We start from the raw sequence: 27,931 nt of genomic DNA, 5'->3' as shown, positions 1-27,931 counted from the left end.
CAATATGACACAACAAGTATGAGAGCATGAAGTGAAAAAAACTAAAAAGACTAAAATGATGCTTGATTAGCAATAAAAGTCTGTATAAAAGATGTGGAAGGTTATTAATGTGTGTTTGAAGGAGCGCTGCTGATCCTTCACGCTTTCTCTCACAAGCAGATCGTTGATCCGAGGACAGTTGTGTCCGTTGACATCTGACCCAGAACGAAGTCAGCGTCGCTCCCGGAGCCGCGCGTGCAGCTTTAAAAGTCATTCTGCGGCTGGTCCTTCTGCAGCATGGCGCTCAGCTCCTTTATCAGGCGCTCGAAGCTGATCCTCTGCTCGGGCGTTTGCTCCCAGCACCTGCGCATCAGCTCGTACACCTGTTGGTCGTAAGCAGTTGTCAGACTTCACACAGCTCAACACATGACCACCAACTACTCCTCTGTCTTTGCCCGTGAGATGAGAGACTCTAAAGAAGGTGTTTTGTATCTGGTCTCTCTTTCGTTTTAAAAAAGTCGATCAAAGGGATGACTGAGTCTGAGGGAAAACATCTAATTACAATGGCTTGGTTGTGTAATTTGATCCACCAAGTAAACAGAAATGTTTTCTCTGAACACAACAAGCTGTTTGTCCAAGTGATGTTTTACTGCGGTTCAGCTGACACTCTCCATTAGGTAACTGCACCTGTTACGGAGCCTAAAACTCTTAAGAGACAGCACAAAGTCACCGAGCAGCCGAGTAGTGCTGAGACCAAAGTTCAACTGACAATTAAAGAGACTCTTTCAGTTTGTTGGTAAAAAAGATTACCTGCTCCGGGCAGCCATCAGGACGTGGCAACCTCCCCCCTTCTGCCAGCAGCTTCACCAAGCGGAAGACCGTCATCTGACCTTGAGTTTTACCGATCATGAGGAGGAAAAGCTGCGAGGACAGAGACAAACACGCCGGTTATTACTGACTTTGGAGGTGACACAATAATGTGACTCCAGGGAGAACTGTTTAAAGACTGGGTAGCTCGAACTCTGCACATGCATCCTTTTTGATATTCACTTAACCTGCGTGGGCTGAGATGACTCATTTCCTTCCTGTATTAGTTACAGGATGTAAATCAAAGAGATTCATGACAGACTAAGCTTTTCATGTTGGCACACATTTGAGTTTGGACACAGCTCGCGGTGAAGTCTGGCATCTGCCACTCTGGCTGAAGACCAACACCATCTGCCACATCCAAAAACGCCTGTGTGCAATGCCACCATGAACTCAGAGGCTTTTTTTTCTGCTTTATAGGCCTGGACATGAAACTCCTGAAGAATCATTAACTGAGCTTCTGAAGATAAAAAAAAAAAAGGGGATTAGAAGTGGTTGTTGAAACGGCGGCTCACTGACCGTCATGGGGCTCTTGGAGGAGTCGCAGTATGTGATGAGTTCGTACATCGTCACCCCGAAGGACCAAACGTCTGAGGCGAGGTAGAACTTGCAGTGACTCAGACACTCGGGCGCATACCTGGAAAAACAGACAACACAGCAACAATTAGACAAACGTGTCCAGTTTAACTGTACGACTGACCGTCTGAACTAACGATGGCGCACGAGATTAAAGGACAAGCCCACAAAAAAAAAAAAAACAGCTTTTAAAGTCCAAATGTTGGGGGACACATTAACTGCTTTTTGTTTTCTGATAAAAAAAGAGAAAAACAAACTGCACGTCCTCCCATAAAATAAATAGGACGAACCTAATGAAGTGTTACGCTTTGTTATCATACTATAACTGTATGTTTATTTATGAAAGCACTTTACGGCTCCATCAAAGAGCCAACAGGTTAAATCCACAGGGACTGCTGTTGAACCTCCATGTAAACTAAACACAGTCACATGACACGTCGTCAAATCGTGATAAAATCGATTTAAAGTTCACGTTGGTTCTCTGAATCATAAATCTCAATAACATGGTGAGCGTCAGCAGCTGTAGAGAAGGGCTTAGAAATAAAGGACGCACCACCGTCTTTTAAAATCGAAGGCGTGGAAGCAGTTTGGCTTCTCCAAGACAGAAAATGAAAGAGGAGAGAAGATAACAGACAAAAATGAATGTGTGTGAATACTGTAAGAAGACGGAGAACAACCAGCATGACGCAGCATTTAATCGACACCGCAATGAGAAGCTCCAATCTCCTCCGCTTGATGAGAGAAAAGAAAAACGGCTCTGACAAGCAGGTGAGCAGCAGCTAAAAGAATCTGTTTCAGTCTGTTTGTCTTCAGTCTCATTTAGTAAAACAAATGGTGAGAGAATTGTGTCGTGAGTTGAGTTGTTAGATCCCGAGTCTAACGGCATGATTCTAACAAGACTTTAGTCTCCCTCTCTACCTGTCACCTTAAGGCTACATCGTCCTTTTTAGCCTCCGTTTCCTTTGGATCTGTCCTAATTGATAAAGTAGTGTCTCCTGTTTCTATTCTGTCCCATCTCTAAAATGTTGTCTTCTTTCTCTCTCCATTCAGGTCAGAGAGGGAAACGTTTGAGGCTGCGTTTCCCTCCTCGGTCTTTGTTCCTGTCGACTCACCAGAAAACAGGGCTGTCGTTTTCATCCTTGACCGTGTAATATCCCTCGTTTTCCTTAATGCTCTTGGTCAGGCCGAAGTCTCCGATCTTCACCGTGCTCTCGTTCTCCACCAGCACGTTTCGGGCCGCCAGGTCCCGGTGAATGTAATTTTGAGATCCCAGATATTCCATTCCCTGAAATAACCAAACAGAAGGACAGTGTTCAACAGGTTCATCACGAGCTCATGATCAGAAAGCAGAAATGACACATTTGTTCCAGAAAGAGAGTCACCTTGCATATCTGGATGGAGTAGCTGAGCAGAGTGCTGAGGTTGGTCTTGTTCTTATTTCGGGGCAGATAGTCCTTCAAACTACCCAGAGGAAGGTACTGCATGATCAGCTTTATGGCCTGACCCCCTAAAAACACATTTACACAGAAACAGAAACAAACAGAAGATCTGTTTTCTTACTCGGATATTTCGAACATCATGAAAGATTCCACATCGGTGGAATAATTTTCCAACATGTTATATTTCCACACGATGTTCTGAAGTACTTTTTAAAGGAAAGACATTCACTTTGTGTGTGCTGTAGGTGGATTGGTTTTATTATCCAGATGTTTAAAAGACACTTTAGAGATTGGGTTAATTCCTTATGACATGACCATCGAGCTTCATAAAATAAGAACTTCCAGAAAGCATAAAGGATACACAGATTCAAACTGGAGAAACAGTCCCTACATGCTCGTTCTTTTCAGTGTTTGAATATAAAGTTACATGTCTGCTTAGACACCCTTCGACCAATACAACACCTGACGGAACAGTGAGCAACACATTTAGTGACAGGAGCACTCCACACCTGGCCGTCTTTCTGAGCTGCTATTGGTTACTGAGACTGCAGCTAAATGTCCTTTTGTGTCTGTCTGTGTACGTGCATGTGTGTGTTTGTGTATCTCTGTGTGTGTGTGTGTGTGTGTGTGTGTATGTGTATGTGTATGTGTGTGTGTGCATGTGTGCGCGTGTGCGTGTGTGTGTGAGCTCCTTCCAGCTTACCTTCCTCCAGACAGATGCCCTTGTATTTGACGATGTTGTCATGGTAAAGTCCTTTGAGGATGTCGATCTCCCGCGACAGGTTGGTGCTCTGCTCCTCGCGGGTCTCGGGCTTCAGTGACTTCACCGCAACCAGCTCGCCTGTTTTATCTCCCCGAGGATCGTAACGGCACAGCTCCACCTTACCGAAGTGACCCTGCAAGAGGAATGTATTCATTTACAGAAACGTACTCATTCATATGGAGCCCACGTTGTTTTCATGTTCTCTGTGTGTGTGTGTGTGTGTGTGTGTGTGTGTGTGTGTGTGTGTGTGTGTGTGTGTGTGTGTGTCAGATATTTCTAATCATAATTGTTTAAGTTCTGCTGTTAGATTCTTACAAATCGTTTCAGCGTTCTCAGATGGTGGAATGTTTTTTTAATTATTATCTGATCTGATCGTTGTGATAGAAGTCTACACATTGATGAACACATACTAATACAAACTAAGAAATCAAACTGATCAGCTTTGTAAAGCTTAAAAGCTGCAGGTCGACAGAAAAGCAGTAAACAAACAAAATACAGCAGGAACACTTCTTACCTCTCCTAAATCTCGGACTTTCCTCAGGAATCTCTTCTCAAACACCGTCGGATCCACCTCCTGTGTCGGCTTGGGTTTAATCGATGGGTCTGTTACACAGAAATAAAAACATAAACATGAAAACCGTCCGCTTTACAAACGTTTTTTTCCCCCGTCAAAATTGCACTTGCATCACAGGAAGTCCATTGTTGTTGACAGTGTCAACGGTTATGCAACCGTTTCCCTGGCCCGGTTTCAGCTCAACTTGTTACTCACAGGAGAATAGTCCATGTAGTGAGACTCTATTATCATCATGTGTGATCAGAAGAGGGGCTTTTAAAATGTAATCTTTTACATTTCGTTTTGTGCATATCTATATTTAAAGAGGATTCTTCGGCTCCAGTGAGACTGACTGCAGTGTCCTACTCTGACCAGCAGGTGGGAGAGTAGAGTCCTGTTTCTTCAGCATGGGGCCCACCAAAGGGGCAGAGCAGTGAGAACGCACCCGGTGAACTTCCTCATGAACATCACAGTTAAGTAAACAACTCTCACTCTTGAACTGCTTACCAGGCCGCTGCTAGGTGAGAAACAAAACATGCAAAACATTCAGATCGTATCCCAACTGTCAATAACTGCCTCCCATTTGTTGTTCCTAGCTTTTAGCCTTCGGTATACGCTCGTCTGACTTTATTCTGAAGTGTTTTAGAAGGCAGCCAAAAGGCAGAAAAAAATATTCAGAAACTACAGTGACAAAATGCATTGTACATATTTACAAGCAGCCTAACTATAAACACAACAAGTATATAAAGATATTATAGACACACATGCAGCTCTCATACGTACTTGTTTCCTCTAGCTCGTCGATATCTCGCATGATAGCCCTGAAGAAAGGTCTCTTCTTGGGGTCGTAGTGCATGCAGTCGGTCATCAGTTTAGCCAGCTCTCTGCAGTCTGGAGTGGCCAGCTGGCATTCTCTGTCATAGAACCTCTCCTTCTGCTCAAGACAAAGACAACCGTGTGAATGAGGAGATGCATGGAAACGTTGATGTGAAAAGGAGTAAGGGCCTGTGTACACCTGGGGGGGGGGGGTGTACGTGCATGTTGTGTCTGTGACAGCTGTGTATTGTAACTTCTGAAAAGTTGAAAGATTTTCAAGTGCTCGGAGTAAGCTCTGAGAGAGACTGGGTGCTGCACCTTTTCTGCAATGATCTCTCCTTACTGAGAACTACTGAAAAGAAGAATAAAAAAAAATAAAATAAAATTTAAAAAAAAACAGCTGGGGGACACAGACCCTAAGATAATGCAGATCAATACAGTTTAGCCAACACATTCCCCCAAGTCTGGAGTTCAGATGTATGAAGATATATTTGCCTCTGTGAGTTTCTTCTCCTTTAGGGGGACCTCTCCATCATAGCAGATCTCCCACAGAGTGGTACCAAAACCCCATTTATCAGCCGCCACACTCAGGGAAGACACGTTCTTCACACACTCCGGAGCAATCCACGGTATGCGGTCTACACACTCTGCAGACACAAACAGGGAAGTGAAGAAACTGAGCAATCTCTACAGTGATGATGTTCGAACATGGGATGCTTCCGAGACATGATGGCAGACTGTTTATCATTGACATGGTGTTAAATACTGTCTAAACACAGGAAATATACGTCAAGCCACTGACCTTAACATACATGAACGTCATGATAACGACAAACTCTGATCCTCTACTCTTCAAGCTGTGTCAGTCACATTTCAATCAACGTTTCAGCGGCATGCTGAAATATCGCAAAATTTCTCTTAAATTGTTACTCTTACTTCCAAATATTGTTTTTCTAAATTTTCTTTATATTTGGCAGCAATGCAAGTGTGAATGAGCAGCAGAGGTGAGCCGTGGCCCGAACAGGCTTTATTTTACTTTATTTTACAAGAGTAGTCCTTTAAACAACTCATCGTTTTTTGGGGGGGGTTTTTAAGCATTTATTTTTGGGCATTTTTAGCGTACAGAGGGAGGACAGTGGATAGGGTTGGAAACCAGGGAGAGAGAGTGGGGATAGACATGTGGGAGTGGGGCCACAGGTTGGACGCAAACCTGGACCGCCGGCGCGAGGACTATGGCCTCGGTACACGGGGACGCGTGCAGTGCCACTGCGCCACCAGCGCCCCCTAAACAACTTATCTTAATGAAATGTATAGAAATTACAGTGTTTGTGTGTGTGGGGGGGTTATTACACAAATATTTTTGATCAAATCCCACACTCCAACTCTGAGAATTGGAGAAACACTGCTTGAAAGTAATGGTTAACACATGTCCGTACTGATCTGAGGCATCATACTCTGGCCGTGTACTACCACCAGGAAACAACAGTAAATCAGCTCTGAATCTAAAAGCCTCGGCATTGGCTGCCTGCAATATATGACTCTGACTGGAAGCCCACTGATTGGCTGACCTTCACGTTTCGCTTTTTGGCTCGGCAAATCCATCACATCAAATCAGCGGTGTATGTAAGTAAGTGGATGCAGCTCAGGCTGGAACACAAGAGGATTGACTGCAGGAATTAAGAAGGGAAGAAGCAAAAAGGGCTGAATTAAGCAAAGAGGGTTCATGGAGACACAAACGTTAGCAGGGAAGGAAACAATTTAGAGGAAGATTGAAGGTTTTAGTAAAGTGATCAGTGGAGACTGCCGGGAAAAACAGAAGAGCGCTCCCTGTGGGTTTCCCAGCACTTTATCCACTATGCATTCAATCAAATCTATACACAGGACATCGATGTGTAACTGGAAGACTGAGTATTCTGCAAAGAGCTGGAGACAGAAAATGTTCAGAGTTCTGGGAACAAAGAGCGAGGGAGGAGCATCCCCAGGGCCGTGAGGAGATGGGATCTTTGCACAGAAACATTTCCAGTCTGTTCTGTGGTTTGTCAGTCCATTCCTACAGCCGCATTGTGTTGTATTACACAAGCTGCTGCTCCTACAGACAAACAGAAACATGAGCCATCTGAGGGGAACTATGCAATATGAGAAATGTCCTTGCGGAGCCATTATCCGTCCTGACCTCAGAGCTGGCTTTTTAAATCCCAAATCACAGTCCGATAGGGAAACGTGTCCCAGGAAAATGAGTACTGATCAGCTGAAGAATGTGATTTCTATTTCTGTAAACCTCTGCTTGATCGTAAAGGTTTTTCTTTCATTCTCCTGCATTTTGTGGGAAGAAATTATGGTAAAGATCTGATCATTTGGAAGTGTGCAAGCTCCCATTTTGACAGCACAGACATCAGCAGAAAAAAAGAGAGTTTGTTAAGTTCATGTGACACTCTCCACCTGTTTGTAATAAATACGAGCCTGTTGCTTTGGACTAATGGCCTTCTGGTTTATTTTCTCTTTATGCACCTGTTAACAGGTTTCAAATAGCAAAACTATAAATGAAAATGAAAAATATTGGATTTTATATTATACATCTGCGAGTACATGCATTACTCCTAAAAATCTTTGCACAGTCCAGTTTTGTTTTCTGTAGTAAAATAAATGCAGTACCCTCTGTGTCTCAAGCACACTGCATCTTTAACCAGAATACTAGATTTTGGCACGCTTTAAACATTTGATTTGTTGTTTATTACCAACTTATTACATATATAATTATTACCAACTCAAGGTCCAAATAAATGTCACCACAAAACATTCAAAGTATAAGACAAGCAAGAACACTTTATTTTAAATGGGTCTCAACCTGGCGGACAAACGGCAGCATGTTGAAGTCTGCGTTTCTCTCTTCTCATTATAGTTTCACTTAATCACAGCGGACGAGGAAAGAAAGTGGAAGTTGTGCAATTTTCAAATTTCATGATCGCTGTTTTCCAAGCATTTTTGGTTTCACTTCAAGTAACTCTAAATGAAGTGTGTGTGTGTGTTTTTTATTCACCCTCTCTTGTGAGCACTGTGATTGGTATTCCTGGGTCGCTGAGTTTAATGAAGGGTCCTCCCTCATCGGTGCCCAGTCCGTCTCTTGCCAGCAGGATGTTTTTAGCACACACAAAGCCATGGACCAGCTTTTTATCCTCCTACAAACACAGAGAAGAAAAACGTCCATTTGAGGGCAAATATAAGGATTACTTTTATGTAATTGATCCTGTTAATGCAAACAGGACTAACATGGAAACAAACCATAGAATAGTAATCATGCATTTGTGTGTGTGTGTGTGTGTGTTTACCAAGTAGCTGAGAGCTGAGGCGAGCTGCTTGGCCACCTGAAACTTCCACAGCGTGCTCAGAGGGCTCTGCTGTCGCCTCATGAACACGTCCAGCGGTCCCAGCTGGACCGACTCCTCCACCATGATGTCTGTTCAACAATTGGAGACGTGTGTCAAAGATGCTAGCGGCAGCAATACACACTCTCATAACAAACGTACACACACAGGCAAGAACTTACTCTCTTGGTGGCGAACACACACCCCATACAGCAGCACGATGTGTTTGTGGGAAACTTGCCGCATCATACTGGCTGTTTCAAAGAAGGCCTGTAAGAAGATTCGAAACATGAATCATTTCAGAAACTGTTTTATTCTCATCAGACTAACTAACTGTTTCTTCCTACTAATAGAAATAAACAAAGTCATCATATCATATGAGCTTCTCTTACCAGTGATATGTCTCTGTGTCCAGAACCCAGCACCTTTAGGACCACCTTGACTTCCTGGAAGGATGAGTAACCAACATCATCTTCCTCCTCCTCGCTCTTCACCCTCAAAGTGCCCGAGTAGATGTTGGTTTTGGTGCCCCGGCCGAGGTGCTCCTCCTAGTTAGACGGTGCAGAGAAAACAATTCATGACATGAATGTGAGCGACCAGGATCCGAACGAAGAAGGGTCTGTGCAGCCAGAATGAAAACTGTTTGTTTGTGTTTTTTTAAAATATGCAACAAACAAAAAAACTAACATAATAAGAAAAGATTTTTAAAAGATGTTTGCTTCCATAGGGACTTGTTCAGTTCTATTCAATGGAGTGTATTTAAGCATATTAATGAAACACATGATAAGACATGGGTAAAAATGCCACACAGCCAAAACGCTAGTTTTCATCTGTAGTCCTGTGGCCTCAATGTTAGAGAGGCTTTTTAAGTCACGTACGCCTTTCAAGAACTGTAAAGTGTGACAGCGAAAACAAGTTTTAAAATCTTTTTCTGGATGGATGTTAAAGTATGTTGATGGGAGATAAGTAAAAAGTTATTTACATACTGTCACATTCTATGATAGAGGACCAGCTTGTTAAGGCAAAGACCCACAATTATGCAAAACTTGAGGTGTTTGCATGCCGACCAAAAGTGCAGAATGTTTGAGGCTGTTTGTTGTCGTTAGCATGTATATCAAACTATATGACAGTTTGTTATCTGTCAACAGCTATGGTGTGACATGCAGCACAGAAGAAGCCGACTCTTCCACTGATTTACATCGATGTTATCTTTAAGAGTTCCCCATCTTACACTTGCAGATAACCTTGAGTTGCATTATCAGAGCTGCATCGTCACTTATTCTACGAGCAGGAAGGCAAATGTTAGGATGAATCTGTGTACCTGTTCGATCTCCTCCTTGAGAATGCGGTGGAAGCTGAGCTGGCTCTCCTGCACGGGCGTCTGAGGGACTGGTGCTCTCTCTTTCGTGACCACCAGAAGGTTGGACACCTCTGCAGGAGTTTTTGTATGAAATGAAAAGTTATTCTTTTGAAGTGCAGGACTTTTTCAAAAGTTTGTTTGAGATTTGTCTCAAAATCAAGCTACAGTGATCTGCTATTTTCTTGTGTTCGGTTATCCCTTACAGAGAGTGTCGTGTCTAACGGGTTTGTCTTCAAGGTGACGTTATTGTTACGCTGTCTAAAGCTGACATGGTTGTCTGCATCTGTACATTCACTCAACACTGAACTTCTACAAAGTTGGAAGCGACAACTCAATTTGCAGTGAAGGTAAACTTGGAAGAAATGTCCTCCGCAGTTTGCAAGTGCGCTCCGAACATATAGAAGTCAGTATGCTAAGTGTTCGACATGAAAGCAACACTGTGTTTACATGTGGTACAACAAGCTCTCAACAATTACGTCAATGTGGCAACGATATGAAGAGCTCCTCAGGCTGGGTTACCAAACTGCGTCGGTGTCTGAACGCGGCGCTGTGAGTGGGAGGATGAAGTGAAAACGTGCGCGTGGGCGTCTGATGTTGTGACAAAACGAGCACTGTGGTTTAAGGGAGGGAAAAGGTATCTGCACGCCGTCAGCAGTATTAAAGGCACTGTTCCACAACATACACTCTGTGTTTCTTACACTCCCTTTATCATAACTTGACCTAGTCCAGGCCGAAGCTCTGTCAATACTTAAAGTTGATTCTAGTATTCTGTTATTGTCCTCTGAGTTAAAGACAATGCGTAATCCTAAAAAAAAAAAAAAAACCCCACAAAATTAAAACACAGGATGTGGGTATATCAGGATGTGTATGCTGAAGCAGGGATGTTAGATAATTCATTTTGGATATTCTAACAGAGACAACAGCACAGCCCACCAGTCCTTCCCTCTGAAGCAGACGCAGCCTGAAGCCTAACCCGTAACACCCGAGCCTTGTGATAACAATCACAAACAACCTGCTCAACACATCCATGCACACACAGCTCCACCTTTCCCTGAGTGAGGCAGTGCTAGTTGGTCTCCGGAAACCCACATTTACAACTCTCTTCCTCTCCGACACACGAACGTGGTTCACGCCAGCTTGCTGTAGATTCTCACTTTGCTATCCATTCCTATGGCGTCCATACATCTCTCAATGACGTCCTTCAACCGTGTCCTGTCCTTTTACATTGCCTCTCTGCCAGACACATCTCTGTTCACACTTTTTGGGACACTTTACCCGCGTCTCTTCAAATAGCTTCAAATGTTATTTCTTTGTCTTTTTTTTAGAACTTTTTTTAGCCATTTTCATCTTTATTTGGGAGCAGAAAGAAAAGGATGACATGGAGCAAAGGGCCGGGGCCAGATTCAAACCTATGGCCTCGGCTACAAGGACCACTGTCTCTGTACATGGGTGTTCGTCAGAATCACTAGGCTACCAGCACCCCTTAAATGTTAGTTCAATTTGTTGAAAAAAACAAGAAAAAAAACAAGATGAAAACATCATTCTCATCTCTGTTGTTCGAGTTAGTCTGTGCTTGTATTTATTTATTTGTCTTTTTTTTTTAGGGGCCAGATACCAAAGCAGATGACCACATCTCTAAATCGGTTGTGGGATTAGACGAACCTCTGGGTTGTGGAGGGCAGCACCGCAGCAGCTCAAACTGGAGGTTGTCGGTGCGAAGGCTTTGGCCCTCCAGGTGCTCCAGCAGCTCTGCGAGAGTGGGCCTGAAGGTCTCAGTGCCGTACAGGCGGAAACCGTCGGAGGCCACTTCGATCTGGAAGTTCTTATACTGACGCACTTGACGAGACTCCCTGAGGTCAATCTGGAAGAACAAAGAGAGTTTTTAGCCCAAATGTGACAAACGTGGAGGGACAGAAAGCCGAAAGAACAATCGAATAAGCAAGAGAAGTGGAGGGGGCGATTTGAGACGACATGGAAAATAAAGGGGCTGTATGATAGCCTGGCTGTTATATCCAGCACCCCGTGTAGTGGGCGTCCTTGGTTCCATTCTGACTCTAGGCCTCTTTACCACATGCCATTTCCCGCACTCTCTCTCCCTTGTCAATTTCTAACTCTATCTTCCGTCCTCCTCTAAAACAAAAGCAACACAATAAAATATATCAGATGATGTAATATGAAGTGATGTTTTTGATTGGCTCACTGACCTGGCCTGTTTGTTGGAACATTTTCCTGAGATCGTAAAAGTGTAGGATGCAAAGAACTCATCCTACATCAGCCTTTATCTAAAGCTCTTTGACAGTAAAGACGCCACAGAAAATCTAGAGGCTTTGTTCCATGGGCCTGCGCCACCAAAATAAAATCTTTGTAGAAAATAAAAGTAACGAAGGTGATTAAATGTCAGCTAGGACGGGTCCTGCGTCTTCATTTTAGGCTTTCAGCAGCTCTTTCTCATAAACTTGTTATCTTCAATGTTATCTTCATTTTCTTCCAGTTACTGAAAACTTCTGCTCAAATATTTGTATATAATTTTGTAAACATCGTCTACTTACGACTTAAGAAATGACTATCCCAGAGACGATATTTAATTTGAATCACGAAGCACTAAAAACAATTCTCTACAAATCTACTCAAAGAAGACGCGTCCTCTACCTCAGTGCAGACCACTGTGATGATGATGTACTGGTAGTCTGTGCAGCTCCAGCGCAGGATGTAGGTGCCCTCCTCGTTGCCTTCCTGGCGCAGCTTGTGGATGGCATACTCCGTACTGGGGAGAAGAAAACCCAGTCAATAGGCACAGCAGGGGGGTTTACACAGGGACATTTTCATACTGGATGCTGTTTAATGTCTCCATTTTGTTTTGAAATATTTTGTTTCCTGTGCATCAAGGGAAAGTTGTTGTTCTTGATCTTTGTAGCTGTGATTGATCAGTTTTGTTTCTTGGGCTTGGGAATCATAAAGAAAACTCACAGCTACATAAGGATAAAAAAACAGAATGACAAAAAGACAGATAAAGACAACAATCATAAATATGTCCAATAAAACTTTTTGTACGAACCAGATGGGTCCATGGCAACCATTTTTGATATTGTCCACCACTGAAGCAGGAGCCACCTCCTTGCACAGGAAGTGGTGTGCGTCCACGGTCAGCCTGAAGTAACCATCAATGAGGGCTGCAAAGGCCTGAGCCTCAGGCCGAGACGCCATACGTAGCTCCTAATATATATATATATATATGTGTGTGAGAGAGAGAGAGAGAGAGAGAGAGAGAGAGAGAGAGAGAGAGAGAGAGAGAGAGAGAGAGAGAGAGAGAGAGAGAGAGAGAGAGAGAGAGAGAGAGAGAGAGAGAGAGAGAGAGAGAGAGAGAGCTTCAATACTTCTCCAATAATCCAGGTTTCATCATCATTAATCATCATTAATCATCATCATCATTGTTATGGCTAAAAGCACATAGTGAGAATAAGGTGTGCCCTTTGTGACCTCACAAAAGGAAAATAAACGAGCGGCCAGTTTGAGCTAACTTTTTGTGAAAAGCGGAGCAGGCCAAAGACAGAGGATTGACTTTTCTCATCATTGTGGGGTCTGTAGGCAGGGCTGGTCCTCGTGTGAGTGTTAGAAAACCATGGTGAAGTGTATAATAGAAGACCTTTAAAAGTAAATATAATGAGTTCCTAGATTCTGTCTTAGTTTGATCCTGACCTTCTGTGAAGTCACAAACCCAGGTGGTAAAACACATTACAGCTTGACCAAGTGAACGTCGAGCTTTGACTGTCACACTGTTTGTCTGTCTCACCATCCTCTTGTTGTCCTGTCTGAAGATGGTGACGGTGACCTCTTTGATGACAGTGTGGGTGATCTCGTGGAAGTCACAGAAAACCACCCAGCCTTCATTTGCCTGCTTCTGCTCATTTTTCTGTTTTCCATCCAGCTTGTTTTTCTTTGACTTGCTCTTTTCCTTGCCGATCACAGGCGCCTGTTTAAAAGACAAAAGATGTGAGTCGTGGGTGTTAGTATTACATATGTATGTCAACTATTCTAGTAAGGTTTTAACTAATGGGCTGCAGATGGGACACTGTTTAAGAGCCAACAACAGAAACACAACAAAAGGAGAACTACGACTTTGACTTCTAAACAACATTCCTAATAAACAGCAGGAACTTGATTTTCTAATATTTTGTTGTTGTTATTAAGTTCTTAACTTTTGTTCTTTTTTCATTGAGAAACATGTTATTTAACTGCTGATTTCATCCTTGCTATTAAAGCAGACGTGACATGACAGCAAATACACTCATCAGCACTGAAAACAGGAAGACATCATTCTAACCTGTATGACTGATCCAGGATGAGAAGGACTAAAGCCAGGATAAGAGCTCAGCTCACCAAGCTTGGACCCTAGGGTGCTCTACTTCCCAGCCTACTCCTGATCACTGTTGACTGTGGCGGCAGGATAGAATGGCTATAATTGGACTCCTACTGAGCCGGTATTGAGAATACAGAGACAACAGTGTCCTCATCTCACAAAGACCAGACCCGACTCATAACACAACGTCCTGGATTGAACCCAGCGACGAGGGAAAGCAGGCTCTAAGTTTAACAATGATGATCCTTCAATATGGGTCAATGTTTTAACTACTCAACAGGCTGAAATGTTTTTTTTGTTTGTTATTTTTTTAGATTTTTTTCTCGTTAGAAAAACTTTGGAGATCAGAGAAAACTTCCAGGCATCCGTTTGTTGCTGCTAATAGTTTATGTCTACAAATAGTAAAAACTAGCAGTGGCAGACACTGCGATCACACACTCACTGTAGAGCTCTTCTTCCTCCAGGAAATGCCAGTGGTACCGGTAACCAGCACCACTGTGTCATAGCTTGTCTCCAGGTTCTGACTTGGGCTCTGCTCTTGACTCTGGTTGTAGTAACCTAGAAACAGCAAAGCAAAACAAATCATAATAATTTAAAAAAATGACACAGTGGCTATAAATAAATATGGTCAAAATATGGTAACGCTCCAAAAAGATGTTTATTTTATTTAAACACCTTCCAAATATTGTTTCTTTACAGAATGACACATCAACACAAAAGGACCAATCAAAAGTCTGCGTTCCTCAGCGTGTCATTGTCATATGTAGCATCTTTTGTCTTTCACTTTCTGCACACTGTTTTTTAACATGTAAAACAGTTCAACATGTCATTCCGACTCACTGTCATTATCTTGATAATTTCAGTGATCTTTGTGTTCATAAGAGGTCATCTCTGCAGACTGTGAAGCAAAATTGTTACAGTGTTGAGCTAAAAAAAAACAAAGGCTTTTTTAAGCATCCATAACTTCCTGTTTTTCTTGTTAGACTGCATTCAAGTTTAGCCACACACAGAGGCATGATTATTATTTCCTCCAATCTTACCATAGTAACCTCCATTGCTTAGCTCCCCCTCCTGCGTTACACTGAGCGTGACCGGCTCGATCTGCTCGCTGCCCAGGCCGCTGGTCAGGCCCTCCAGTGTAGCCAGGTACTTGATCTTCAGGTCGTACGGCGTGATATTGCTGTCCTTGATCGTGCGCCGGTTGAACTCGCTAAGAAACTTCTTGAAGACGTTGTTGATGCGGATACGAGTCAGGATATTGCGCTGCTTGATGTTGCGATTGAGGGACTCTGGGATGAAACGTTTGTAGCTGGTGGAATCGACAGAGAAGACGAGAAGGAATTGTAAAAAAAATAATTCAGTATTTACTTTTCCACACTGACTGTAAATCCTTTATAGATAAGAAAAGTCATCAGAAATTAATTATACTTCAGATACTTCCTGAGATATGGACAACAGTTTTTGAGTGTTCAGGGTTTGAGTGTTTTAATGTGGGAAGGATTATGAAATGATGGACTCATGGGTTGAGGTGTAGATAAAAATGGGGAAAAAAATAAAGAATGGTGTGCAACATACAAGAGAAGATTTTCGATACACACGTTCGTGCTATATACGATCAGAAAAAGAGAGGAAGCTTCTCCCACAGGAGACACAACCCAAATGTTCCTCATAGAAGCTTCTTCTCTTAAAATGAAGCCACACGATACATACCTCTCTACTAAATCTCCTTTTTAATCCACATGCAATCATGTGCGTGAGTTTGTGTGACTTTTACCTTTCATTGGAAGCATTCGACAGGGGAATGTCCAAGTTGGTGGCATAGTGTGTGATGGCAAGCACAGCCATGCCCAAACACTCATTCTCAATCTCGTGTTGCTCTGCTTCTGACTGGGCCGTCCTGAGCGGAACAACACCTTTCTGAAAGTCATGCTGACCCTGCACAATCAACATATTTCTGTTAGAATTCCAAACATCTCACACACACAGAGACACACACACACACACACACACACACACACACACACACACACACACACACACACACACACACACACACACACACACACACACACACACACACACACACACACACACACACACACACACACACACACACACACACACACACACACACACACACACACACACACACAAGAAAGAACTGACTATGATCAATGAACAATTTTGTCAATATAGCCAAAGGAAGAGAAGAAGCCGGTTACATTATTTACTGGAAACAAAGATGGAATTCTTCTATTCTGATGCACCCCATTTGTTACTTGAAGTTCAGAAACATCAACTGATAACAAAAGCTCTGAATGACACCCACGGGTGTGCTGTCTAGTGTTGAACTTCAAGCTGCTCTTCCTGCTATTGTTACATTTCCTCCCAGCAGCTGCTGATGTTTTGCAACTGAACGGTGAGCTGTGCAGATGAGCAAGCTCTCAATTTCTTCTCTGAATAATTTCAAAGAAACAAAAAGCACACAAACAAAAAGCGTTCTATGTATGAGTCCGATCTTTAGATGATCTTATCAGATGTGTTGGCCAACCATGAGACAGTCATGTCTCAAATTCTCACACAAAAAGAAACAGGAAGTGATTTATTTTTTTTCCTTCACCTGGGAAAACAGGTAGTCCAGAGAAGCTTCGTCCAGTAAGGGGGTTCCTTCTGGTGTTTTCTGTGGGCTCAGTTGTCCTTTGAGTTTGCTGATGCAGTGTCTCCAAACTGGAGATTCTCCTTCAGTGGTGCCATGCCAGTTTTTGAAATAAAACCTGACGGCAGACGGAGAGGAGACGTGTTAAACAGAATGGATGCAGGGCCGCACACGCGAGAGAATATTCACAGCTTTGTATAACATTCACAATAAACAGTGTTTGAGCCCGATGAACTCAAGAAACCTTTCTTTTTCTTGAATGGTCCCATTCACATGTCACATGTCCAGGGACTCGCTCTTAGGTTGTAAAACGACTGCTTGAAGCACGGAGAGGTCTCCATCGATTCTATGAACAAAAACTAAAGCTTTGAGTGTTGGACAGGATGGGAGCCTTTAGCTAAAGAGACGGCCCGTCACCAACACGATAAGAAATAAGAGGAGCTGGACTTTGGACAGTGTGTACGTTTTATAACATCCGTCTGAATCACACATGAGCTCTGCTGTTGCCAACACTTCTCTCTTCTCTTGTCACCTTTTACGTTTCATGCTAACATGTGTTAGGCAACACCTACGTTTTTTGACTTTTAGGTATTGACCCATTTTTCCTGTGTTCTCTGAACTGAAGCCATTTTTCAGCTAGTCTGTATTTCAAAGGAAATGTATCACCCCTTCTGTCAACAGACAGCTGTCTGTAACCTCGAAAGATTAGATCTCGCTGAAACGAGTCATCCACATCCACAGGAACATTTAAAAGTTATTTGGATTAAATACCTTCATGCAGTGTCACGTCCCCTGAGACAGACCACCAATCATGAGTCTTCATATGGTGGACACTTAAACGACGTATCCGGCACAGTTATTGGCATGCTCGTCTCCAGCTAAAATAACTGTTTTACATAGAGGCTGATAGAGCCACTAGTATGACAGCTGACTCGTATTCTTGTTTTTCTACTTTGTAACATTGATATGACCTTTCGTAAATCGCTCAATAAAGCGTGTGTTCATGTTTAACATTTGTTTATGTTCAACATTTGACCACAATACCCTGCTTGTTTGTCAGACTGCGCCGCACGTACTCAGCAGGCTGCAGCAAACAAAACAAAAAAAAAAACGCAATGAATGCAAATCCAAGACACACACACAAACTTTTGTTTCCCTTGTTTCTCTTAAAGCATTGAGAAAGAGGAAGTGCAATCGACACCACAGAAGTTTTTCTCCCTCTTTGATGTCACATCACTTCTACAATGTGTGTATATATATATATCTTTCCAGGCTTGTCATAAAGCCCTCTGTTTCTTTAAAAGATGGATACAAGGAACAGTGAGGTCAAGCACTGACTCACTGCCACAGGTCTGACTTCATGTAAGTGTATACAGCCAGAGGTTACAGCTCTTTCTCTGGCTCACTGTTAAACCTTCATCTTCTGCTGAGTTCCAAACAATGTTTGAGATATATTTAACTGTTTTTGTTTCCCTTTTGTAACAAACTGAGAATCAAAAAAAAAATGAAAACAATTGGGAAGTCATGGAAGGAATGTGCTCAGCTTGCCAAGCCACCCAAACCCATTTTATGATCTGATATGAAGAGAGAGCCACAGTGCTGCTGCGTCAGATCCTGTTCTCTGCATTCCTACAGTCTGATGGTGTTCCACTTACTAAACACTGACAAGTATCTGTGATGTCTTTCAGTAATATTTATACTCTAGTCGTAGTAGTAATAATGACGTAAACTCTTTATTGGAGCACATTGACTGACAGGCTGCTTCTCTAAGGCACATGATTTATTTCTCTCCACAACACAAAAACTAATTGAACAACTAAAACGTCACCAACTAGATCCTCTACATTTACATCCTGGATAAGGGTTTCCGTTTTCATAAAATGTGCCATCAATGTGCCTATCTTGAAGACTTGATGGTAGATTTTAAGTGCTTCAATAAACAAAAGTAAATGTCAGATTTTTCCCCCATAGAAAAAAAAACCTAGTGTAGTCTGTAGTGATGTCGTTCTTACCTCATGCGATAGTGCAACTTGAGACTGCTTTCATCGGTGATCTTGAACTCATAGTTGGGGGGATACCACATGTCATCTGTCTCATTGTACAGGGCGAACAGGTTATGGCACAAAGGAGAGATGCCTGCGGACGGAAAAGGAAATATTAATATTCAAACTAATTGTCTGCTCGTTTGTTTTTCATCTCAGTGTACATTTTATTACCCCCGACACGTGCAACAGTAACGTTACCGCCGTCAAACAAAGACAGGCAGAGCAGGCTAGGCCAACCTATCCATCACTCACAGCATTTCTTGGCAGCATCCACGCAGAGCTCCTCGGCCGTGTAGCAGCCGTTGAAGAACTCCAGCTGGTGCACCTCAGGTGTGTAAAAGTGAATCTCCAGGCCCCAAGTGGAAGTAGGAGCAGAGGAGAACTGGGCTCTCTTACTGGACCTCCTCATCTTCCCACAGAGTTGCCTGCCTAACTCCATTATCCACAGGGTTGGCATTCAGACACTGGGAGAGGAAGAAAGACACAGAGTAAGCCGTCACGCAAATTTATATTCACAAGTACACGTTTAGTTTTTGCATATAATGCAATTCATGCTAAAAGAGACCGAGGGAAAATGCATACATTGAAACTGAGGGAAATTCCTCACTCGTATTGGTAGGTTAAAGTCAGTAAGCACACTATCAGCCTGTCCCACCCTTGTGTTATTGTATGATTGTCGATTTCTGAGGAAGTGGGTGACCACTGTGAGTCAATCAAGTCTTTAAGGGGGGTAAGAGAGCTCAGCAGAAACCCTGAGATCAACGTTCAATCACCTGCTGATGACTCATTAACACTGCGGAGAGCCCTCACACTGAGAAGCGCACACACACACACACACACACACACACACACACACACACACACACACACACACACACACACACACACACACACACACACACACACACACACACACACACACACACACACACACACACACACACACACACACACACACACACACACACACACACACACACACACACACACACACACACACACAATGATGTCAGGCCTCTCCACATCGCTGAAGACAACAACACTGGAGACAGATCGCTGCTGCGTAAGGGGCATCAGCACATCAGCAGTGAGACCTTCATCATCAGCGGTCAGTCCAGAGGGAAAGGACTGCTGTGCACACTTTGGCAAAACCCACTTCAGTGCATCAAAGTATTTCTTACATTTAAAGCCTTAGAAAAGCACTTCAGGTCTCAGGGGTTAAGTAAGAATGCTGCATGATGGGAGTTGTATTGATTGAAATGATTCAGGGAGGGTGTGTTGACCTTGAACAGTCCCAGTTTCTTCCACACTGAGTGAGGACTTGGATCGCTGCAGTTTGTTCCCCCAGCTCATCTTTCTACTATCCAGAGCAGCCTGCAAACACGCTGCAGCACCTCACTTTCATAAACGGCTCCGTATAATGGGGCAAAGGGTGCAACTTTCATAATTAATCTGCCAATTAACCACGATGAAGACTGAATTGTTTTGTTTCTTAAATGCAGATGAAGTTGCAAAGAAAGCTCAAAATTCATGTAAAAAAAAAAAAAAAAAAAATGTTTAGGTGCCTAAAACAATCCAAAACACAAAAACTCATGATTTATAATCATGAAAGTTGAAGAGAAGCAACAATCTTTTTATTTAACACTGTTAAATCAATAAATGGACTATATCACAGCTTTAATATTAACAAGGATTTTCTTTGTCCTTGTAGAAAAAGGTGTTGATAAGAGCTTATAGACAGACATTAAGTCCTATAATAAGGTTGGACAAATACATGAATAAATAAATGTATTCACTTAAGAGTACTCTCCCACTGCTGAACTCATCACATGCCACTCTCAGTTCAAACAGACCACAGAACAGCTTCAATCCTCTTCTTCTTTTTTTTTTTTTTAAATTCATAATCTAATCTGAAAAAAAGAGCCAATTCAACAACCTCCTCATGTGTACACAGAGGAGACACCCTGGGCAAATGTACTCTCTTTAGTCATCACTTCCCGCTCGAGGAAGCTGAAATTCTTGAGAAGAGATTTTCAGTGAGTCATCCGTCTGCCCTTTTCAGCGTGTTAGTCAATCAGTCAGTGTGTCAATGTTCCCTTCTTCTTCTTCTTCTTCTTCTTCTTCTTCTTTCATAACTCCACTGAAGCGCCTCCATGTTTTCTTAACTCAGTGAAAAGAGATAAGTTTGGTGTTGTTTATGGGAAAAGCTCTCTTTAAAATGCGAATCATAGGGTCATGGTAAAACTATCAGTTCAACTTCATGGTTTCCGTTTTGCCATCCATTGTCTGCTTCAGATGTATTGATTTATTTGTATTTACAGTTTTTGACCTTGCTCTAATTTGTGCTTCTATTTCTTGTTAAGGAAGTAAAATGAGTAAACTGAGTGTGTTTTTTCTAGTTCTTTTTTTGTTGTTGTTTTTTTTAAGACATTCTGGAGCAGCTCATAATGAACTTGGTGGAGGGAAGGCTTCCTGGTACGTGATTGGCCAGTTCAGTACCAACAGTAGCGTTAAGGACCAACGAGTGCTCTTATCAGTATTAACGTCATCAGTCCCTCTTCACAGCGGGCTGGTCTCTTCATTACAGCCTGCTCCTTCTTCTGCTGCTGAGTCCGATCACATAGTTTGGATCAACAGGCTGTGCTTGTCCTGTACGTTTTAAAGTCAATGTGGACATACGAGCATCAGAAGGATGCACTGTAAACTACTACAGAGGCCTTCATTGGCCTTAGATTAACTGGTGAGAACAAAGTATAACCAGAAGAGTTCATAAGCTACCATCAGAGTTTCTGAGGTTAGCTAAACTGTGTGTGTTGACAGTATGGAAGACTCCAACGTGATTCGCTTCAAATAAAAGGCTTTCAAATAACAAACTAATCCTCTTGTTCATCTCTAGTTATACATTTGATGTATTTATTACACATCTTTCATGTCACTTGTTTAGTTTTTGCACCATATGATAAAAAGAGTAAAAAGCAGTAAAAGCGATCCCTCACCAGCTGTTGACAGACTGCTCAGACAGATGTGTAAGGGGGAAATGAAGTCTCAATAAAAAACTCAATTGGCCACATTGTCAGTGAAGAGAAAGTGAAAATACTGATGGTGGACTTGTGGTTCATTTGCGCGCACCATGTACAAAGTCTGGTGGTGCCAACGACCCGGGTTTGATTCCGACCTGGCTCCTTTCCCGCATGTCATTCCTCTCTCTCTCTCTCTCTCTCTCTCAAATAAAAGTGACAGGCGTAAAATGCCCCAAAAAGAAATAAATCAGACTGAATTAATAAATAATAATAAAAGAGTTCATGACATGTCAAGAAGGGATTATAAAATGAGCTACGCAAAGCTGGAACGACAGAATTTATTCAAGTATCTATTTGAGAAAAGCTGAACCAACTATGAAATGATCAAAAATGGGAGCATTTAATGCTCTTTAATAAATGGATAGGTGTCATATTTTAAGTAGTTTAAGTGTCATTTTCAAATCATGCATGTTGTCATGTAGACAACAGAACTCTGAAGTCTATCGTGTTGTAAAGAGGTGGCTTGTTTCGGATGGACTGGACCTCTTTCTTATGCCTTGAGTGTTTGTGCTGTTAAACACCTCGCAGCTGCTCGCCTCGAGTGGCCAGTTACGAAAAAAAACACCGACCTCGACTGTCACTGTAACAGAGGCATAACAACACAAAGTAAAAATACCCGCATGTGTGAGCTCTTACATCATCTCTTACATTGATTTGGATTCTGTTCGTCTCTCTATGTATGTGGACGCTCGCCAATCGAATAAAAAGTGACCATGAGAAGCAGGAGGACGAAACGCAGACGAAGACTAAGAAATGAAACTGAGGTGCGAGCGAGCCTCTTTTTGTCCACCACATCCTCCTTCAAATACAATAGTACTTTCAGCTGTGGATGACAGGATGATTGTTGTGTTTGTATCTTCATGCATGAGTTAATGACTTTAAAAACACTAACATTAAAACTAACCTAACTTAAGAGATGAATCTATAAACTTTGATTCCTGACTGTTCTTCTTCTGTGTTTATACCATTTCAGAATTGTAACAGTCAGACTTTGATTAAAAATAAAGATGGGGGACAAGCAATGGGCTTATTAACACAGGGGGTGATGTGAAACCCCGCTGTGCCTGACCAATCACAGCCATTCAACAGTGCAGGGGCTGAATGCACTGTTGTCAAAAGTCTCTGGACCTTTAGGACGCACTCAGGCCCCGTTTACACGGAGACGCTGTGGCAGAAACGCAGCAAAACGACGTCTTCACCCCCGTGAAACACCGACACCATGTGAACGAAAGGCCAATCCGCTACTCAACTGTTTCGTCTTACTGTCACAGCGTCTCCGTGTAAACGGGGCCTCACACTGGCTAAATTGTCCCGAACCGTGCTGAAGCACGATTGCCCCCCTTGCACTCACTCTGCACCAGAACTAACCTGGCCTGAAAACAGCTCATAAGGTCGTCATACAACACATGCAGGGCTTTACACAACAATGAATGGAGCTTAGTGTACAAGATCAGGAGGATTCAAGAAAAAAAAAAAAAAAGGGGCTGTTGGGTCTGCGTCTACACATGGGAGAAAAACACAGAGCACATGACAGCTACTCTACTGACTTCATGGCTTATTCTGAGTCGTTCTTGAGCTTATGCATGAACTGCACCGAGCCGAAGCACACCTCTTCCAAGCGTTCCAGGGCCAAGGAAGTGGGCCATGCTTGAGCACGGATTGGAGCACGCCTTTTTTTGAATGTGTCAATCTTCTCCTTTAATGTATGTTTTGCCCACCATGTGCAATCAGTTTGTGTATTCCTGTCTGTAATATGGTTGAACTCCCTGACACGACGGAGCATTCACCATCATTTAGTGCACTTTATTTCCTGTTATTGAAGATTCAGAACCATTCAAAGTATACAGATGTTACGCTTGTTTAGTGGCTATGGGTATGTCTGCCAGTCGGTCAAACATTCACTCTGTTTACTGTTTTATATGATTCACCTGTTATGATTAAAATGAAAATGACCTTCAGGGATCAAACTGTCCTGATTTTCTTTATGGGTTCATTTTGTTTTCAAGGTTTTAAGGAGAAAACAAATCAAGTACATTACTTTGCAGTTTATTCTAACACAAAAAGAAATGGCATCTTAACATTTCATATTAACGTTGACAGAATGTTTAAACTCCTTGGTAGGTAATCTTTATCCACAGTTCCTATTGAATAGAGAACTGAATGTTATCAACTGATCATACGTGGAAGAACAAACGGCACTTTTGAACAGCAATAAGCACGATAGTTGTTCAGTTTAACTTCATCAAACGTGTGCTGTGACGTGTCTGACTTTCCACAAGCTCTTTCAACCAACCAGTACGTGTGACATCAGCTAGATGTGGGATGTAATAAAGGTCAGATAAATGTTGATCTTGTGCAGATATGAAGGACAGTGCTACTGGAGACGGTTTATTTTCCTTTTTCAAATAAATCAAAATAAATCAAACCACAAGTTTGACTCTGATCCCAATAGCATAAATCTTAATAGCCAGACTTCAGCAAATTATTCCAACTAAATATTTTAGATTAAGATCAGACATAGAGAAGTATAAATCTTTGCCTCATGACATCCAGGGAGTCAGAAACATGTACATAAATTATGCTTTATATAAAGAAATAGTGGACAGGTATAAAATCATTACAAAACAAGAGGGTCACGTGAAAAATAGCATTCAAAATGAAAGAAACCAAATTTAGATAAATCTCAAAACTAAAGTAAACTGAGTGCTTGCATTGTGTAGACTAGTTACCTGAATATATGTCTACATTTTTAACTCCTCTATTCAAGAGTCAACAGACTTCATAAATGTGTGCAGACCATAGTTTACTTAGAATCTCGTTTGATACCAACTCAATTTTACCAGTGTATTAATTAGGAGACACTTTGGAACATCACAAGCATCTAAAGAGGAGGAAACAATGTCCATGTGCAGACGAACAGCTTTAAGTCTAATACACAGGTACTGACAGTGCAGTCTGTTTACAAGTTCACATATCATCAATAAGAAAACATCAACCGCTGCTCTTCAGAGTTCTGATCAGCATCCAAAACCATCCAAAATGTCCTCATCATAAAAACCACCATTAACACTATCAACATCAACACCATCATAAATACCATCATCAAAACCAGCAACAGCACCATCATCAAAACCATCATAAATAACACCATCAACAACATCATCATCATCAACACCTTCAACACCATCATCATCATCATAAATATCCTCATCATCATTTATGTCCAAAGGGATGTCAATTTAAATGGTGTTCAATGTGCAGAGTCTGTCAGTTCAGTTTTCTCTCGAGGGTATATGCTTTTGTGAAAACACGTCATTTTATAGCTTGAATTTCGGTGATTGGAGAAACGGAGTGTGTGTGTATGTGTGTTTGTACTGCTTGTGTGATTGTGTGGGCGTGTTCTGTGGGTGTGTGTGGGTGTGTGTGTGTGTGTACATGTGTGCGCGTTTGTGTGGGTGTTCAGAGCTTAGGAGGAGGAAGAACCTACTTTTGACAACCTCAAATGGGTGAAGGCACCTCTTACCTTTTAATATCAGCATCACAAAATAAAATAATCAAACCAGTCCAAATCAACATTTTCATTTTTACAAAAGAGACACTGTTGATCCCTCCCACTTTAACAGAGTTCAGGGCATGTTCCCGTTTTGTAGGACTAAAATTCAGAGGGTTTTTTGTTTTTTTTCCCCCAGAAGATCGAGGCTCAAAGTTATCAATTGTGTCTATGTGATAACTGACTATTTTTATATTTATGTATTTATTTGAAAAAGGGACAGGTACACTGATCAACAATCAGAAAGCTGCAATGTCATTGGCATTAAAGGTTCATGTTCATGGACAGTCCCTTTGCAGGATGTGTTTTGGCGTCACATAATTAAAAATGAGAAAATATGTTCATTACAATACAAACAAAAAGGAAAAAACAACAGAACGAATAAAGTTAGCTGAGCAGCATCAATGTTTACATTGTTGGTTCTAAAAAAGCCAACATTATATTTAAATGATAGTGTGTTGACTCTTGAATTAACAGGAGTATTAAATTCCTCTGAAGGAAAAGACACTCTTGCTAAATGTGGGTTTCATGAGTAGGACTCCCTCCCAGCTGCAGATTTAGGTTTCGGTTTTTTTAAAAAAAGGTCCTGCTATTTCATGAAGAAATTTCTTCACTTTCACTTTAACAGATTGTGAATACAGACAAAGGTTTTGTGTACAAACACAATCCCATCACATACGATAGTGTCTTTCAAACAATGACTAATTTAAACTCTGCATTTTTATTTTAGAGGATATAAAACTTTGTACTTGTTGTACAATAGTAGGCCCTTGTTTGTGATGGCGCTTGCATCAGATGTTCACTGTGACTGTTAATCCCCAACTGATTTATTATTATTTATTTTTTTTGAGATGTCATCACTAAATCTGCTTGGTTCTAACTATGCTGTGCCTATTGACATATGCGAACTCTATGTGTAGTTTGACATGCAAAGTGGACTAACCTCACACTGGTTGACATTAGCTTGTTAGCCTGCTAACCTACATGGTCAGAGCAAACATTAGCTTGGTACTTCACCACTTCACAACGCTGAGGAAAAATGGGTGAACCCGTCAAATGGACAAGAAGAGAGAGACTTCCTTTTTTTATCCCGAAAAGTAAAATTAAATAACCTGGTATCAACTCACCTCGCGAGCGGAGCCAGACAGCTGGCAAATAACTTCCGTTTCGGTTAAAACATTTCACGCTTCAACCAAGCTGAAGCTCGTCTGGAGGAGGATTTCAACAATCAATTATGGGTTTGTTTGTTTTCTGCCAGAAGTCCTCACGATTATATCCCGTATCCAAAGGGAATAAAAGACACTATAAAGTACATTCCAGTTTATTCGTTTGTAGTCGGTCGCTCGTTCGGAGTTACAGTCCACCTCTGTTCTTGCTAACCCTTCCTGTCAAGTAACGGCCCCTTTCCCGAAATCAACGCAGTGTCTTTCGTTTCAATGCGACAGCTGATTGGCTCCTTAGTCCGTCAATCACGATGACGTCACTGCCCCTTTGTTGTTAAATGGCTGTGAATAAATGAAGGAAAGTTTAATTTGCGATCACTTTATTGCACTCTCGGCCGGAATACACGCACGTGCATAAACAGTATCCAGACGTGAACTAATGGAGCAACGTCACATCACAAGAGTCTCAGTACAGTTAGTGGTTTTTGTTACTCAGAAATGAACTGGGATCTCTCTACAGCTCCTGAGGTCCCCAAAAGGTAAACAAAAAATATGTTAAAATACGATATGCGCACACGTTCATAACTTGTGTGCACACGTTACTATCTTGGCTCTGGTTGGTCATGCAGTTATTAGATAATTATGTCTGTCTAATTATGTCTATGTTTGATATTAACTTTTGGACGATTTTCTTCTCTACTTTTTTTCTTTTTTGTTTACGTTTTAGACTTGGGACTTGGAGCGGTGAGGAAGGTTCATTAATGAAAAAGGTGAACAAGCAAACAATCTTTAATGCACTTTATTGACGTATTATCATAATGAAGAAATCAGTTCACTCATTTCAAAAATAAAATGTCTTTTAAAAATTAATCATTTTGAGATGCTTATTAGGCTGCATTTCGATTTACTGTGAAGTAGTAAGGGAAATGCTTTGATTTGAAGGTGTGTGCAAAAAGCATATGGAAATATTTAAATTACAGAAATGGAAAACCCACATTAGAAAAACTGCACTATCACTGAAAATGTGATAACTTTATATTTTGTATTTGTGTCATCTGAACTAATGTTAAGTTTTCCAACTTGAGTATTTTTTGAATATTTGTAATTCAGTCATTAAATACATAATACAGCATTTTAAACATCATAGACAGATGATGTTTACAAGTCAACTGTCAAGTAGTGATTGAACAGAAGTAGAAAGCCTTTCTAAAGTTTTTTTTTTAAACAGACAACGCTTTCATATGCAAAAAATGTTGTTCAACAACCTTAAAGTGTCTGTTTGTCCTTACGTTTGTATTACTTTGATTGTTGCCACAGACATGCATTCACTATTTGAGGCAACCCTACGTGACCCTGGTAGGGTTA

The 27,931-nt window shown here is 41.7% G+C and overlaps 1 protein-coding gene across 1 annotated transcript; it reads right to left on the bottom strand.

Moving 5' to 3' along the window:
• Positions 1-192: 192 nt before the first annotated feature.
• jak1 (Janus kinase 1) lies at positions 193-26,834 on the bottom strand. The gene is made up of 25 exons (XM_079349992.1): positions 26,531-26,834; positions 19,026-19,237; positions 18,741-18,864; positions 16,693-16,846; positions 15,847-16,007; positions 15,113-15,381; positions 14,515-14,630; positions 13,506-13,685; positions 12,771-12,928; positions 12,365-12,479; positions 11,378-11,576; positions 9,677-9,786; positions 8,748-8,903; positions 8,538-8,625; positions 8,320-8,447; positions 8,031-8,169; positions 5,489-5,640; positions 4,961-5,111; positions 4,139-4,227; positions 3,565-3,757; positions 2,805-2,929; positions 2,535-2,707; positions 1,366-1,483; positions 790-900; positions 193-362 (listed from the first exon to the last, which is right to left on the bottom strand). Exons 2-25 carry the CDS (start codon positions 19,228-19,230, stop codon positions 243-245), a joined length of 3,534 nt encoding a protein of 1,177 aa, XP_079206118.1. The 5' UTR covers positions 19,231-19,237; positions 26,531-26,834; the 3' UTR covers positions 193-242.
• Between the last annotated feature and the right edge of the window lie 1,097 nt (positions 26,835-27,931).

Source organism: Symphodus melops (assembly GCF_947650265.1).
Source record: "Symphodus melops genome assembly, chromosome: 8".
NCBI classification, from domain to species: domain Eukaryota; kingdom Metazoa; phylum Chordata; class Actinopteri; order Labriformes; family Labridae; genus Symphodus; species Symphodus melops.
The sequence above is the reverse complement of the archived record's forward strand: the minus strand, read 5'-3'. Positions and strand labels throughout refer to the sequence as shown.